The 16369-nt window shown below is 64.7% G+C and overlaps 1 protein-coding gene across 4 annotated transcripts in view; it reads left to right on the top strand.

Annotated features, from left to right (window-relative positions):
- The window catches only part of KIF26A (kinesin family member 26A), a 40361-nt gene extending 24808 nt beyond the window's left edge, over positions 1-15553 (top strand). For 2 of the 4 annotated variants that reach the window (XM_032267662.1, XM_032267666.1), the window contains 12 exons: positions 1496-1685; positions 6359-6571; positions 7212-7305; positions 7658-7920; positions 8012-8195; positions 8383-8545; positions 8823-8985; positions 9654-12576; positions 13145-13350; positions 13477-13494; positions 13905-14055; positions 14291-15553. In XM_032267662.1, the coding sequence (XP_032123553.1) occupies positions 1496-1685; positions 6359-6571; positions 7212-7305; positions 7658-7920; positions 8012-8195; positions 8383-8545; positions 8823-8985; positions 9654-12576; positions 13145-13350; positions 13477-13494; positions 13905-14055; positions 14291-14472 (4750 nt within the window). In that variant the 3' untranslated portion in view covers positions 14473-15553. The remainder of the gene's footprint in view (positions 1-1495; positions 1686-6358; positions 6572-7211; positions 7306-7657; positions 7921-8011; positions 8196-8382; positions 8546-8822; positions 8986-9653; positions 12577-13144; positions 13351-13476; positions 13495-13904; positions 14056-14290) is intronic. The other 2 variants (XM_032267664.1, XM_032267663.1) reach the window with 2 other exon arrangements.
- Positions 15554-16369: the final 816 nt, after the last annotated feature.

Here is a 16369-nt window from a genome sequence, read left to right as displayed (position 1 = left end):
GTGTGTCTGTTTCTGTATGCACGTGTATGTCTCTGTATCTGTGTGTCTTTGTGTTTCTCTATGCATGTGTGTGTTTCTATGTGTCTGTGTGTCTATGTTTCTGTATGCACGTGTGTGTCTCTGTATCTGTGTGTGTCTCTGTTTCTGTATGCATGCATGTGTTTCTGTGTGTCTCTGTGTTTCTGTATGCATGTGTGTGTTTTTATGTCTCCGTGTGTGTCTGTGTGTCTTTGTGTTTCTGTATGTGTGCGTTTCTGTGTGTCTGTCTCTGTGTGTTTCTGTGTGCATGCGTGTGTTGTCTATGTGTCTGTGTCTCTGTTTCTGTATGCGTGCATGTGTTTCTATCTGTGTTTCTGTATGCGTGTGTGTGTTTCTGTCTATGTGTGGTTCTGTATGCGTGCGTTTGTTTCTGTTTCTGTATGCATGTGTGTGTTTCTGTGTGTCTGTGTGTGTTTCTGTATGTGTGCATGTGTTTCTGTGTGTCTGTGTGTGTCTCTGTATGTGTGTGCATGCCGAGGTCCATGGGAGTCCACCCCAGTGGCTCCCAAGCCTGCCTTGGCCTCCCCTGGCGGGTATGTTAAACCCAGGTGTCAGCCTCTACCTGAGAGGTCCTGTGGTCTGGAGCTTCAGGAGACTCTGTAACTTCTGGAGTTCCCTGGGGGTGCTGTGGGTGCAGGAATCCCCCGCCCTTGGAGGTGCTGGGGCAAGGCTGAGCTTCAGGGTAGGCTGCGGGGTCGGGAGGCACTCAGCCTGGCTGAGGAGCAGGGTGACAGTGGGGGCACTTCCCAGCAGCCCTGAGTGGCAAGGGTGGCAGGGGCCATGGGGGCCCTGGAGTGGGGCAGTGGCTCCTGGATGGCTCTAGGGCCATGGAGTATGGCAAGGGGCAAGGCTGCCTCACTGGGGACTAGGGCATAGTAACCTTGACAGCAGCATTAATTGAGCCCCTCCTGTATGCGGGCACTGTGCTGGGTACCTTGAGTGCATCCGTTCATTAGGGCAACACCCAGGCCTCCATTGTCACCTCATCCCGCTTTGGAGATGTGGAAACTGAGGCACAGGCAAGCTAGGTGGATGTGCCCAGATCACAGCTGTGCATGGCTGCCCACAGCCTGGGCAGGCAGGAGCAGCATTCACTGTCTGGCCCCCACTGCGGGTGGCGGATGAGGGCACGGGCCTGGTTGTGGGGGTGGCATTTGGTGCAGAGTGCAGGGAGGGCCCGACCTGTGTTGGTCTGGACCCCTGTCACCGGCCTGGACCCTCTGCTGCAAGCCCGGTCCAAATGCTGGATGGAGCCCCCGGGGCGCAGACACCATGGAGGCCGCAGCCTGGACCGTCCACTTGCAACAGTGGAGCGTGGGCCTCACAGCCGCGTTTCAGGCTGTGCTTCCTGGGATGGTGGCTGATGAGGTCCCAGGTTGGGACCGCCTGGTGACTCGCAGGCAGGTGACAGGACACTGCCATCTCCCACCACTGATCCTGCCACCTCTCCTCCCAGGGCTGTGCAGAAGCTCAGCTTGGCCTCCAAGCGCAAGAAGCCCCACCCGCCACCGCCTCCAGCCTCCCGCGGCGCCTCTACCTACCCCACCGACTTCAGCGGGGTCCTGCAGCTGTGGCCGCCCCCAGCACCCCCCTGCCTGCTCAGGGCCACCTCCAAGACCAAGGACAACCCCGGAAGCATTGGGAAGGTAGATGCAGCCCAAGGTCGGGGCCCTGGGTGGGGAGGCCAGGGACACCTGAGAAGTCGCGGGAGGGGTACAGGAGTGGAGAGGCCTCCACTTCCTTCTCTGCGTTGGATAAGGGTGGTCAGTGGGGTGCCATGGGGAGACTGAGGCCCAGGTGGCAGCAGGGAACTGGGGGGCCTGTGCTGGGCTGGGGCTGTGGGGACGGGTGGGGAGTGGCATGTCCTGGGGGCCCCGGAGCATGTGCTAGGTTCAGTACGAGGTCAGCCAGGTCACGGGGCTCCCAGGCACTAAGGGTTGGGTTTGATCCAGGGAAGCCCCTTTTGCAGGCTCCACTGAGATTCGGCCTGGAGGACAGGAGGGGACCCTCTGCTCTCAGGAGTCACCGTGTCTAGGTGGGCCCGCACTGTGGGTGGGGGATGTGTTATGGGGTGTTTCTGGCGCCGCGCTCCAGATGGGAAGACTGCGGCCTGGGAGAGCACAGGGCCTGGATCACTCATGGGACAGGCTGGCTTATGGCTGCCTCCTGGCTGCCCCCGGAGCTCTGAGCCTGGGGTCTGGGGCTTGCTGGCTGTGCCCATCGAGTCTTAGAGAAATACCTGCCCCTGGCCAGATGGCAGCCCTGCCATGTGCTGGGTGCTGGCACTGCCTGGTTCTTGTGCCCATGGAGTGTGGTGGGCCCTTCATGCTCATGGAAGGTGGGAAGTCGGTCACACGGCTCTGGAGGTGAGGATTGGATCCCACACCTGTGGTGTGCCCCCTGCGGCTTTTTCCCTCCCCTCTGCCTGCTCTGCAGCCAACCGCCTCCCACCCTAGCACCCCGAGAGCACTGCCGTCTTCCAAGCCTGGAGGAGGCCTTGCAGGCTCCGTGCCCCACATGGGCCATCAGGCTCCGTGCCTCCAGACTCAGTTGGCCTATGCTTCCCAGGGGCTCAGCTCCCAGGGACAGGATCTGGAGGGGACGCTGTGCCTATGTTGGAGACCACTTGGCAGAAGGCCCCTGTCCCTGGGCCTGGGGTGCCACAGGCCCCTCCTACTGCCCTAGCTGTACTGGGTCCAGGGTGCCTGATGCTCACAGCTGTGTAGTCCTGGAGGGGCTCCTGGCACCCACACCTTGGGGTTTTGATAGAGCTTGGGAGGTGTCAGGCCAGCAGGAGGCTCCGAACAGGCCGGCCGTGGGGAAGGGTGTTCAGTGACTGTGTGCCGGGCCCCGCCCTCATGGTGCAGTTGGGCGGCTGTGCTCCCTGCCCGCCTGTAGCGTCGTGAGCATTGTACTTGTAGCCCCTGGAACGCTCATTTCAGTGACTCGAGCCCCCCCCACCTCTCCAGGCCAGCCCTGGCCTGAATTGACAGTGGCTACTGGTCTGGGGCAGCAGTGGGTCCCCGGGGAGGGCCACTGTGGGTCACAGGGGCTCTGGGGTGGCCTGTGGGGCGGACCTGACAGCTCCTACCAGCCTGGAGGCCATGGCGGGTCCGGGTGGGGCTGTCAGGCGGTTGGCACCGTGGAGCTGCAGGTGTGTCTAGAGGGGAGCCTGTGGTGTGACCACCGGGAGCCTTCTGATCTCCCTGACTTCAGGCCTCCACCCTGAGGGCCCCGCGGCTGCGTGGGTCTGAATGGACAGCCTGTCCCTCTGGGCGCTGGTTTCCGTTTGTGCTGAGGAGGGCTTGGCGGGCACCTGGCATCTCCATCCTCCGGAGGCCACATTCTGTATCCGAGGTCCCACGGCAGGGGAAGCTCTGTGACCTGGACTGTGGACTCGTGGTTGCTCAGCTGGGGTTGGGGCAAGGCGGAGCCTGGGGTGAGGCGGGGGTGGTGCGTGGAGCCAGAGTTGGGGGCTAGGCTGGGGGTCGCTGCCTCCCTGGACATCTCTACGCCCAGCACTGCCAGGGGAGGAGGGGGCTCCTGACCTGCATGCGTGCGCCTGGCACGGGCTGTTTTTCCGCAGTCCGCTGGGATTTGAGCCTGCGGCATCGGCCTGTGTTTTGGGCCCAGGCCTGGCTGGCTGGGGCATCTGGATCCTCCTCACCCTCAACAGTCCCCTTGAGACAGGGCAAGTGGGTGCTGTGGGCTGCAGAACTATGCTGAGACCAGGTGACGCTGAGGTCAGGTGTGGGCGCTGGAGGGCAGGCAGCATCCAGGTTCCCACCCAGGCTGTGATCAGGGCCCTGGCTCTGGCCTGGGCCTGGCACTCAGCCTGTTTGTGCCATCTGTGCGGGGGGTGCGCAGAGGAGTCAGCAGCTCTTTCAGGAGCCCACTGCACTGAGCCACTGCTGTTCCCAGGGCCCCGAGTTTCTCAGGGAGACAGCTCCTGCCCCACCTCCTCCTGGGGGCAGCCTTGGTGGGGCTTCTCCCTTCTCCCCAAGGCAGTCACACCCCCACCCTGTCCCTGAGCGCTCAGTGTTTCCCCATGGAGCCCTTGGCCACCAGCCTTCCAGCTCCCCACCCCCCCCACCCCAGCTCCCTGCCCTTCACGCCCCCCCACGCCCGCTCCCCGGTGTTATTAGCACTAATGTCACATAGTCAGAAATGCTGCCTGAAAGATGTTTAATATTGTCACAGAAAAGAAGTTAGATTACGTTCAATTTCTGACATTAATGTGCTACTTAAGATAATTCATCACATTGTGGTATTAAAAAGACATCCCTGTCTGGGTGGGTGCCGAGCAGCCTCCCCCCCCAGCCCCCGTCCCACCCCCGACTCCTGGGCCACCTCTCCAGAGCTGGAAGCCCTTTTTTAATGCAAAATGTGTTTTTTCCCTACCAGGCAGCTATTCAGCGGGGCTTTGTAATGATTGAACATTTAGGGGACAGACTTGCTGTGCCTTCTCCTGCAAAGACCCTGCCATTTCCCCACTGTCCTCTCCTGGCAGACGGTGGCCTGCGCTGGGACCAGGGCAGTGTGGGGCAGGCTGGACGGCCGGTGTCCCTCCCGTGGGCTGCTCTGTGCCCTCCCCGGGGAGGCCCGCACCCCTCTCCTGGTTGTGAGTCTGCTCTGGGATTAATGGTGCAGGTGAAAAGGGCGGACAGACGTCGAGAGCTGAACCCTGGTTCTCGCCATGCCACTCCTTCCCACTAGGAATTCTCTCAAATCTGCAGAACCCATTTGGCTCTTGAAGTGTGAGGAGTTCACGCTGGAAAAAAAATTGCCAAAAATTACTGGGAAGTGCACGTTTTCGTCTGCTTTGTGGCGGCGTCTGGAAATGAAATAGTTTTGTTCTTGTCGTTGGGGGAATAAAAGAATCGATTCTCGCCTAATGGAGCCCAGGTTCTGAGCAGTACAATAGAAAAGTGTTTCTTCACGCTGCTCCCCAGAGAGCGGGCACTCCTGGCTCCGGCGGCTTGCATATCAATGTGCCCCGTGCCCAGGGGGAGTAGATGGTGCCTGGTGTGAACTACCCATGGTAAACCAATTTTGCCGGCGTTATGTATCTGTCACTTACAATTAAATCTGTGAAAAATATTGGCTCTGAAATGAGTCTTGGGTAATTTGATTTACGCTATAGTGGAGAAATCAGAGATTTCAGCGCAGAGTGGTCTGTGGTGTCCTCCAGCAGGGACTGGGGCCTGTATCTGGCTCCTCGTTGGAGCCCTGGTTCAGGGAGGTTCTCGTGGGTGCAGCCTCTGCCAGGTCAGAGCCCCCGCCCCGGCATCCACACACAGGATCTGCCTGTCGGGGCGTCCGTGCTGCACCTGGGTTTTGGAGTGTTTGCAGTGCTTGCTTTGGGCTCTGGCATCCTGGGTTCTGCCCCTCCCTGGCAACTGTCCCCTCTTGGGGTGCTGGGGCTGCTGTCAGGGTCTTCCCAAGCCCCCTGCCTGCCTGTGTGGGGCACAGTTTGAGATCTGTGTGTTTGCTTTGGCGACACCGTTGCTTCTGCCCAGCATGAGGGCTGCCTGGTTCCCTGCCGGCCTGGGAGGCCTGGGAGGTCAGGCTGGAATCCCAGCACCACCCTCAGCCTGCCCACCACCACCCCCGCCTCAGCCTCCCTAAGCCCAAAGTGGGGCAGGTGAGGCCGAGGCGTCAGAATTTGCATCTTCCCATGGGTGGGATGCTTCCTGTCTTGGCCCTTCTCGTTTGCCTTTGAATGGGCTCCCCTGCTTTCTGCTGACCCTAGTCCTGCAGGCCACGGGGTGCCAGGGCTCAGTTCCCTCAGCTGGCCCAGGTCAGAGGAGCCATGCCCCTGGAGCCCTCCCCTGGCAGTACCAACCTCTACGGCTCTCACCCCTCCGCGGCTCTCACACCTCTGTGGGGCGGTTCATTCCCTTATCTTGCAAGTGCTCGGGCTCAGCCTGGGAGAGCAGCCTGGAGGGGCTGGACCTGGGGGCTTTGCTCCTCCCTCCTGCCCTCTTCTGGTCTGACCTGCCCTACGTGACCTGAGCATCCGTCCATCTTCTCATGGAGGCCTCTGGAGCCTGCGACCCCTCGCTCTGCCACTCGTTGGGTGGGCACAGGCTGTGCACCGGCCTTGCCTCTCCCCAGTCCTCACCTTCTCCTTGCTCTGCTGACCTCATATGGGATCTGCTCCTGCCTGGAGCAGGGGCGTGGTGTCCACATTCCTGCAGTGGGGGTGCCCATGTGAGGCCTGGCCTGCTGTCCCCACCCGAGCTGGGCCCTTCCTGCCCTGTAATTACCGGCCAGCTGGGCGGAGGCAGCTTCTCAGGTGCTTCCCGCCTCTGCCCAGGTGAAGGTCATGCTGCGGATCTGGCCGGCACAGGGGACCCAGCGCTCGGCGGAGGCCATGTCCTTCCTGAAGGTGGACCCCCGGAAGAAGCAGGTGATCCTCTACGATCCGGCCGCTGGTCCCCCGGGCAGCGCAGGGCCCCGGCGAGCCGCCACGGCTGCAGTTCCCAAGATGTTTGCCTTCGATGCTGTGTTCCCCCAGGACTCTGAGCAGGTACGGGCAGGCATCCTCCTGGGGGCCTGGGGCCGGGCTGCTGGCTCAGCACCTGGGTCCGATCTGTACCTGCTTCTCTGTGCGGAGTGCAGAGGAAGAGTGCGCGAGGGGGGCCCACTGCCTGCGGGGCCTGCCGGCTTGCCTCCCTCGTCACCCGGCCCAGCCTCCTTGGGTGTCCTCACCTGCCCCTGCTGAGGCTCTGGGCCAAGTCCGCAGGGAAACGCCTGGTTTTCCTGAGCCCGCCCTCCCAGGATGCTTTCTGAGCAGCTGTTTGGCTGTGGGCTCTGGGCGCCCAGTGCTGCTGCTGGTGCCGTGCGGTGCACCCGTGTCCCCGTGTCTGTCTGTCTCCGTGTCGTGGTCTGCCCCCGGCAGCGGGACTGCTGTGCTTTGCGGGTGCGTGTGCACATGTCTGACCGGTCCATCCTGCGTGTGTTCTGGGCCCTGTTTTTGTTTGTTCCGTGCCTTCCGTGAGCACGTGGGAGATCTGTCCCTGGTCCTGGGTGTGCAGCCCAATCTCCTTGTGGGCCGACTGCCTGCATGTGCCAGGACAGACTGGCCTCGGGCCCACAGACATGGCAGGAGGAAGGGGCCGCCACCCCTGGGCCTGGGCACCTGCCTGACTCTCTGTGCCTCCCCCCAGGCGGAAGTCTGCTCGGGGACCGTGGCCGACGTGCTCCAGTCGGTGGTCAGCGGGGCTGATGGCTGCATTTTCTCCTTTGGCCACATGAGCCTGGGTGAGCGCCCTTGCCCCACCCTAGATGGGTCCTGCTGGCCACCCCCTTCCATCCTCATCACAGTGGTTGCTGATGGCTTCCGGTGGCAAAGGAGGCTGGTTCTACACATGGGCAGTGGTGGGCATGTGGGGTGAAGAGCTTGTGGAGAGGAAGCTGAACCTCCGCAGAACTAAAAGGCAGAGGCTTAGGATGGATCCAAGTAGCCTGAGATCTCAGTGCCCCAGGTTGGCCCTGGGGACCCCAGGAAGGCTGGGCTCTGGGGGCTGCTTGAGTGGCGTCCCTCACGTGGTATTCCTCGTGTGGCACGTGGCATGTGGTGCGTGGCGGTGCCTGACGCCCGTGTGGTCCCCAGGCAAGTCGTACACCATGATCGGGAAGGACAGCTCACCCCAGAGCCTTGGCATCATGCCCTGCGCCATCTCCTGGCTCTTCCGGCTCATTGAGGAGCGCAAGGAGAGGATGGGCACCCGCTTCTCTGTCCGGGTCTCGGCCGTGGAGGTGTGCGGCCGTGACCAGAGCCTGCGGGACCTGCTGGCTGAGGTGGCCTCCAGCAGCCTCCAGGATGCCCAGTCTCCGGGAGTCTACCTGAGGGAGGACCCCATGTGTGGGGTGCAGGTGCGCCGGCCTACTCCCGCCTTGGGGAGGGGGCGGGGCTGCGGGCGGCCCTGAGCTGCTGAAGACGCCGCAGCCTCTGCCTTTCCCGCAGCTCCAGAGCCAGAGCGAGCTGCGGGCACCCACGGCCGAGAAGGCGGCCTTCTACCTGGACGCGGCCCTGGCGGCCCGCAGCACCAGCCGGGCGGGGTGTGGCAAGGACACCCGTGGCAGCTCCCACATGCTGTTCACGCTGCACGTCTACCAGCACCGCGTGGAGAAGTGCGGCCGGGGAGGAAGTAGGTGCCACACCTGCACTCTGGGTGCTCGTGGGAGGCGCGTCAGTGGAGACCCAGGCTCAGGGGACCGTCACCCAGTGGCCCTGGGGATGTCCCCTGAGGTCCTCTGCTTGGGCCTGGGGTGGGGCTGTGGAGCAGGGTCTGGGCGCCTGAGCTACGCGGTCATTTGTTTGCCTTGCGGTTCCAGTGTCCGGAGGCCGCAGCCGTCTGCACCTCATCGACCTGGGCAGCTGTGAGGCGGCACCTGGCAGGGCCGGGGAGGCTGCCGGGGGTCCCTTGTGTCTGTCCCTGTCAGCCCTGGGCAGCGTCATCCTGGCCCTGGTCAATGGAGCCAAGCACGTGCCCTACCGGTGAGTATGAGCCCTGGGCAGACGCCAGCCAGGGTGGCCCCTTGGTGACCTGCCAGATTCCTGTCAGGTGTGCCCGGCACTGCTCTGGGCCCCGGCTCCTTGGGCCTTTGCTTCTCTGCCACCTGACAGGCCTCACTCCCTGTGGGCTGCCTGGTGCCCCACGCTGGGCTGCTGCCAAAGCTGGGTGGGAACCTGACTGGGCGCAGGGCCACCCCCGGCCAGCCTGCCCTCAAAGCTCCCTCTGCAGCCCTGGTGTCTGAACCCCCTTGTCCTCCAGGGACCACAGGCTCACCATGCTGCTGCAGGAGTCCCTGGCCTCCGCTGGCTGCCGCACCACCATGATCGCTCATGTGTCGGACGCGCCGGCCCAGCATGCGGAGACGCTCAGCACCGTGCAGCTCGCTGCCCGCATCCACCGCCTCCGCCGGAAGAAGGCCAAGGTGCGCCCTACCTCCTGCCCGCTCCATCCCGGGGCCCCCCAGCCCTCTGTCCACTGCAGGCCCCTGCTGGCCTGGTGGGGGAGGGACAGCAAGTGGCCTGGAGCGTGGGTACCCCCTCCTGTGCGTTCTGTGTCATGAAGCTGTGCCCATGTGGCCCTCCCCGGTGGGCAGGGAGCCCAGCCTGCGGTCCCTGGATATAGTGGGCAGAACCAGAGCTGCTGTGTGGCCTAGCTCCAGCCTGCTGCCCCTGCACAGGCCCCGGAGTGCTCGGGAGAGCTGCACCAACTCTGCAGGGACTTCTGGGGGCCCCTCTCTGGGGCGGCAGGGTGGAGTTTGGGGTACTCTGGGGTTACACAGCCCTCGGTCTGAGTCCTGGCTGCTGGCCTGGGCACCCGTGCTCCTCTTTTGAGTTTCTCCTTCCTCCCAATGAGGGGTATTAACACCATTTTCCTTGTGAAGTTGCTAAGAACGGTGACTTAGGTTCTTCACCTGAGACTTAGGACCGCTCCCAGCGTTTGGTGGGACATGGTTGGTGGTGGCTACTGTGGTTTTCATCACAGTGACCACAGCACTGGGCCTGTGCTCCGGAGAGGGTTAGGGGATCGGGGGTGGGATGGGGGAGTGGGTGGGGGAGCCCGGGCTCAGCAGCTCCGCTCTTGTTCCCCCAGTACGCCTCCAGCTCCTCTGGTGGGGAGAGTTCCTGCGAGGAAGGCCTTGCCCGTCGGCCGCCACACCTGCGGCCCTTCCACCCGCGCACTGTGGCTCTGGACCCCGACCGCATGCCCCCCGGCTTGCCCGGTGACCCTGATTACTCCTCCAGCAGTGAACAGTCCTGTGACACGGTCATCTACGTGGGGCCCGGTGGGGCGGCGCTGTCAGACCGGGAGCTCACTGACAACGAGGGTCCACCTGACTCTGTGCCCATCATCCCTGCCCTGAGCCGCCACCGGCCCCCCAAGGGCCCCCGAGATGCAGATCACTTCCGCTGCAGCACCTTTGCAGAGCTGCAGGAGCGGCTGGAATGCATGGACGGCAGCGAGGGCCCCTCGGGAGCCCTGGGTGGCACTGACAGAGTTCAGGCCAGCCCCGCCCGAGGAGGCCGGAAGCCCTCGCCACCAGAGGCTGCGTCCCCCAGGAAGGCCGTGGGCACCCCAATGGCTGCCAGCACCCCTCGAGGCAGCCCTGGCCCAGACCCCCACCAGGGTACTCCTGAGCTGCCTTCCAAGGCCAGTGTCTGGGGTCACCAGAGAGAGGACAGCAGCACCCGGACTGAGCTGCTGGTTCCGGACAAGGCCACAGTGGGCGGAGGCAGGAGGCCACTGCCCAGCCCAGCTCCCCCACCCCCGCAGCTGCTGGAAGCCTGCAGAGCCCCAGAGGAGCCTGGGGGAGGAGGTGCTGATGGGGTAGCACGGACCCCTCCTGTGGGCACGAGTGGGCAGGCGGCCAGGTCCCCGATGCTTCCTGGGTCCACCTGCCCCCGCCTGGCTGCCAGCAGTCGCCGTCCAGAGCAGGGCCTGCTCACCACCACGGTGACCCTGCAGCGGCCCGTGGAGCTGAACGGCGAGGATGAGCTGGTGTTCACGGTGGTGGAGGAGCTGTCTCTGGGGGGCCTCTCCGGAGCGGGGCGACCCTCTAGCTTGGCTAGCTTCGGCAGCGACTGCTCCCTCCAGGCCCTGGCCTCAGGGTCCCGGCCAGTCAGCATCATCAGCAGCATCAACGATGAGTTTGACGCCTATACCTCGCAGGCCCCTGACGGGGGGCCCCTGGAGGGGGCGGCCTGGGCCGGCAGCGGTCACGGCTCCTCTATCAGCTCCTGGCTCAGTGAGGTCAGCGTCTGCACTGCCGACAGCCGTGGACCCACACCACAGCCCCCCTTCAGCCCCGACTCGCTGGCAGGGCCCGACCCTGGGGCCCCCCCTGCCCTGCATGGTTCCTTGGGGGACGGCAGCTCCAGGTTATTGGAGCTGGACAGGCCTGACAGTCCCGGGCCAGCCTGGGGTCGATGCCCTGGGGAGGTGGAAGCGGTGGCCCCATCCCGACCCGGCAGGGAGCCCCAGGCCGGGCCCTCTCGGGTGGCGTCCACAGCACAGACCATCCACTCAAGCCTTCCTCGGAAACTGAGGTCTGCCTGTGCCGCCAGCCGCGTGGGCTGCACTCGCCTGGGCCAGAGCCCACCTGGCCATGGGGGCCTCTTTGAGGACCCGTGGCTGCTCCGGGCGGGAGAGTGTGACACCCAGGCAGCTTCTGCTGGCAGGGACCCCAGCCCCACCCCGGGCTCCCCCCGGCTGTCCGAGGCCCAGGCCATGCTAGCCTGTGCCCAGAGGGTGGTGGACGGGTGTGAGGTGGCAGCCAGGGCTGCCCGCAGGCCAGAGGCCGTGGCTCAGATCCCACCGCTGCGGAGGGGTGCCACCACACTGGGTGTGACAACACCAGCTGTGTCCTGTGGGGACGCTCTGGCGGAGGTGGTGGCCTGCTCCGGCAGCCTGAAGGCCTCCCCCACCAGCAAGAAGAGTGTGGCCCCCAAGGCGGGCTTCCTCCCGAGGCCCGGCGGCGTGGCCCCCCCGGCCCCTCCCACTCGAAAGTCCAGCCTGGAGCCCAGGAGCAGCCCGGCCTCGGCCCCTCCCCACGCCGTGAGCCTGGTGCGAGCCGGAGCTGCTGCCATCCTTCGTGGGGAGGAGGAGTCCAGGCCCAGCGGCCGGGCTGACCATGCTGTCTTCAGGGCCACATCCAGCCTGAAGGCCCGGGCCGGCAAGGTAGACACCGCGCACCGTCCCGCCGGCCACGCGTCTCTGGAGCGGTACGACGGCCTGGCACACAGCAGCAGCAGCAAGGGCAGGGAGGCCCCTGGGCGGCCTCCCCGGGCCGTACCCAAGCTTGGTGTGCCACCCTCCAGCCCCACGCATGGTCCAGCTCCTGCCTGTAGGAGCAGCGTGGCCAAGGCTGTGGGGGCCCCCAAACCCCCTGCTGGTGGGGGCAAGGGCCGTAGCCTGGTGGCTGGTGGGTCTCGGGCTCTGGGGCCTTCAGCGAAGCTGTCGGCAGCCTCTGTGGTGGGCAGGAGTCCCGGTGCCCCTGTGGCAGGTCCCAGAGCGGTCCCACGGGCCGGGCCCAGCGTCGGGGCCAAGGCCGGCCGGGGCACCATCATGGGCACCAAGCAGGCGCTCCGGGCAGCTCACAGCCGTGTCCACGAGCTGTCGGCCAGTGGGGCCCCGGGACGAGGCGGCCCCTCGTGGGGCTCGACGGACTCAGACAGCGGCCACGACAGCGGTGTGAACGTAGGGGAGGAGCGGCCTCCTGCAGGCCCGGCCCTGCCCTCCCCCTACAGCAAGGTGACTGCCCCGCGGCGGCCCCAGCGCTACAGCAGCGGCCATGGCAGCGACAACAGCAGCGTGCTGAGCGGGGAGCTGCCCCCCGCCATGGGCCGCACCGCCCTCTTCCACCACAGCGGTGGCAGCAGCGGCTACGAGAGCCTGCGGCGTGACAGTGAGGCCACTGGCAGCGCGTCCTCCGCCCCGGACTCCATGAGCGAGAGTGGGGCTGCCTCCCCGGGCGCCCGCACCCGCAGCCTCAAGTCCCCCAAGAAGAGGGCCACAGGTGGGTGCAGGGGTGCACAGCCCTCTACCGTCTACGGAGCCGGGAGGTGTGGACACGTGGGCATGGCCTTCAAGGACCCAGACGCACACAGGCCTGGGTGGTTGACAGACTGGCCTGAGGCTTCTGCGTGTGCGCGGCACAGCCCTCTAGAGTATAAACACCCTGCACTCGCCCTTCTGTGGCCCCACCCTGCTCCAGGGGCTGATCCTGGTCTGTGTCAGGGTGAACACAGGGACGCCAGGCTGGGGCTCTGGCTCTGGACTTGGGGTTGGGTCCTGGGCCTGGTGCCTCCCAGGTGAGTGTCTAGATGTTTGGAAGGCCCCCCCCAGGGCTGCCGCAAGGGACAGAACTGCTTAGGTCACGGCAGGAAGAGTGGGGGCCCTTGTGGGGGTGGGGGTGCCCTCGAGAGCTGTGGGCCTGGCTTGGGGTTGGCTCCCTCGCTGCCCTGGGCAGAGCACCGGGCTGAGGATTCCTGGACCAGACCCCTAAGCGCTCGCGGTCGGGACTCCGGCTGGCTCCTCAGCCCCTGCAGAGGCTGTGCTCACCCGTGCCTGGCCCTCCGTTCCAGGTCTGCAGCGGCGGCGCCTCATTCCTGCCCCACTGCCTGACGCCGCTGCCCCGGGCCGCAAGCCCAGCCTCCCCGGGCAGTGGGTGGACCTGCCTCCGCCGCTGGCCAGCTCCTTAAAGGAGCCGTTCGAGATCAAGGTGTACGAGATTGATGACGTGGAGCGCCTGCAGCGGCCCCGCCCCACCCCGAGGGAGGCCCCCACCCAGGTAGGGCTTGAGGTGGGCTGTGGTCTATGAGCCCCGGTGGGGAGGCCTGGCCAGGGCCATCTGGTGGGCTTGTCAGGCCTCTGGGGGTGCAGCCAGGCAGCCCTTGACCTCATTTTCTGTCCACAGCCCTCCCAGGAGGTGAAGGTAGGTGCGGCCCTGCCCAGCCCCAGCCTGTGGCAACCCCGACACTTCCTTTGGGCAGCGGGTGGGTGGGCGGCTGGGGGTCCTGCCACTGCTGCTGTCTGCTGGAATTCTCCCCAGTCGTGGGGAGGGTGGTCCTAGAGCCGTGCCAGGACACAGACAGGCATGGGTGGGCTGCCCCAGGTCCGCCCCTGCCCGCCCTTGGTGCCCCCACTTTGTGCCTGCTGAGGCCTGGTGGGCGAAGGGAGGCAGGGGGTCACAGCAGGGCTGCTGGGGCCCCTGGGGAGAGGGTCCCATGTCTGAGCCCCCCACCTGTCCCACCTCCCAGGGTCTGGCATGTGTCAGTACAAGGCTGCTGGGGCCCCTGGGGAGAGGGTCCTGTGCCTGAGCCCCCCACCCACCCCGCCTCTCAGGGTCTGGCGTGCGTCAGCACAAGGCTGCGGCTGGCAGAGCGCAGGCAGCAGCGGCTGCGGGAGGTGCAGGCCAAGCACGAACAGCTGTGTGAGGAGCTGGCTGAGACCCAGGGCCGGCTGATGCTGGAGCCTGGCCGCTGGCTGGCGCAGTGTGAGTCCCACCCGCCTGCAGACCCAGCCTGCCGCAGCTCCCTGGCCCACTGTGTGCCCTGAAGCCTGCCTTCCCCTCCCTGAGCCCCGTTGCTCTCCTGTACCTCGTGGTGGGAAGGCTGGGAGGCAGGGTAGGCCGGGCCAAGATGCCTTTCTTGGGGCTTCTAGGGGGACAGGTGGCTGCCCCCAGCCTGGGGCCTGACCCTGGTGCCCCTCCTCTTCCCTCCCATCCTCAGTCGAGGTGGACCCAGAGCTGGAGCCTGAGTCAGCCGAGTACCTGGCGGCCCTGGAGCGCGCCACAGCTGCCCTGGAGCAGTGCGTGAACCTGTGCAAGGCGCATGTCATGATGGTCACCTGCTTTGACATCAGTGTTGCGGCTGCGGCTGCCGTCCCCGGGCCGCAGGAGGTGGACGTCTGAGGCTGGGCACCGGTCAAGAGGCCAGGACATGAGGGGCCGGAGGACAGGACGTGGGACAGAGCGAGGATGTGGTGGGGGCTGTGGGAGGAGTGTGCAGAGGGGTTTCTGTGCAGGACGGGGGTCTTGGAGTGGAGACGGGGTGTGGCGGAGGAAGGGCGGCCACGTGTGGAAAGAGCAAGGGTGCCAGAGAGACCAGAGGACCACCGCCACCCAGCAGCAGCGCAAGTGCCTTTGACCTTGATTTGGACTTCCCTCCCTTTTGCATTTGGTGCTACAGACTCGAGACACCAGCAGCTGTGCTCAGCCCGGCCCCGCTGCGTCTTTCTGGGCCAGGGCTGGCATGGGTCATGTTTGCGCCCATCTTGCCTTCTTTGCAGCCAACGGTTTCGTGGAGCGGGACTTACCTGCGTGCCCCGGAGCCTTTCAGGATTCAGGATGACTTTTTTTTACAAAGGTTTCCTCGGCAGAGCCTGGGTTGTGGGGATCTGTGTGGGGTTCCCAGTGCAGATCCATCCCGGGGTCTCCCGGGCAGGGACAGCGGACCCTTAGGTCCCCTCCCTTCCCGGGAACCTGCTCTGTCCGGAGAGCAGCTAACAAGGGCTGAGCCACAGGCACAAGTGGCCTCTTCCACGGCAGGAATTTTTACCAAAACCACAAGCAAAAAAACAAAACAGACCACCACGATCAACAACAGACATGGGGGGATAAGGGTTTTGTAAAGGTTCTGTTACGTTCATATTTTTATATCATTTTGCCCATAAATACGGAATTTGCCGTGGGAATTTGAAGACAAATGATCTATGTTTTTATGGTTTTCTAGGGAAGGTGTCCTGGGGGCCGGGCTCTCTCCAGCTGCGGGAGGCCGACCGCTTCGGGAGGCACCCTGGGCAGGGTAGGGGGCCTTGGGAGGCGCTTCTTGCTAAATGCAGGTGAGGGGTGAGCATTGGCGACGTTCCCCGCATGACAGGCTCATGTTTTCTGAGGGTTGTGCGTCATACAGGACGTCTGAACCTTTGTACAAATGTGTAGATGACATCTTGCTACAATTTTATTTGTGTATTAAAGCTGCATCGATGGTTCACACGGCTGCCGAGTTCACCGGGTGCCAGCAGACCCCTCACGCCCTGGTGTGCCCCCCTGAGGGTCCCTGGGCTGAGGGGCAGTGAGCGTGGGAGGGACGCATCCACAGGGTCCCAGGGCTTTGGGGGCTGCGCCAGGGCCTGTCCTGCAGCCCCTGTGGGGCCCACGGCACCACGAGGGCCCTTCAGAGAAGGTGGCATGGCACAGGGCTGGGGTTCAAGCCTGCGCTTCGCCTCTGACCGCTTTCTTGTAGACTGCCCAGATCTTTGGGTGCTGAGGCTGGGCAGGGAGCCAGGCGTGGGGGCTGGGCTGGCGGGAAACAGCCTCGTGCGAGGGACTCCTGGCCCCCTTCCCACTAGGTTGTGCTATGTGGGGAAGTCGAGGGAGAGGTGATGGCAGCACTTTTCTCCCAGAGTCTTACTGCCATCCTCTGCCCCCGGCCTGCCTTTGCTCTTGGGCTCAGCGCCCCTGGAGCCACAGGAGCCCCCTCCTGGGGCAGCTTGGATGGAGGTGCTTCCCTGGAGGACTCAGGCCTGGCTCTCTCTTGGCCCCAGTTAGCTGGGCTTTCCTGTGGCCAGCAGCCCCAGGCCCTTTGGGGAATTCCCAACCCCTTGAGCTCTCTGAGCTCGCGACCACCCTGGCCCACACATGTGCCCTCTGGGGCTGCCTTGGCTGTGGCTGTGGCTGTCTCCTGGCCTGTGTGTGTCCTGTCTGTCTGCTTGCTGTGGCTATCTCCTGGCCTGTGTGTGTCCTGTCTGTCTGCTTGCTGCGGCTGTCTCCTGGTCTGTGTGTGTCCTGTCTGTCTGCTTGCTGTGGC

Source organism: Sapajus apella, unplaced genomic scaffold, assembly GCF_009761245.1.
Source record: "Sapajus apella isolate SASKATOON/1434 unplaced genomic scaffold, GSC_monkey_1.0 scaffold170, whole genome shotgun sequence".
NCBI lineage: Eukaryota > Metazoa > Chordata > Mammalia > Primates > Cebidae > Sapajus > Sapajus apella.
Note: the sequence above shows the minus strand (reverse complement) of the source record. Positions and strands in the feature narration are given on the sequence as shown.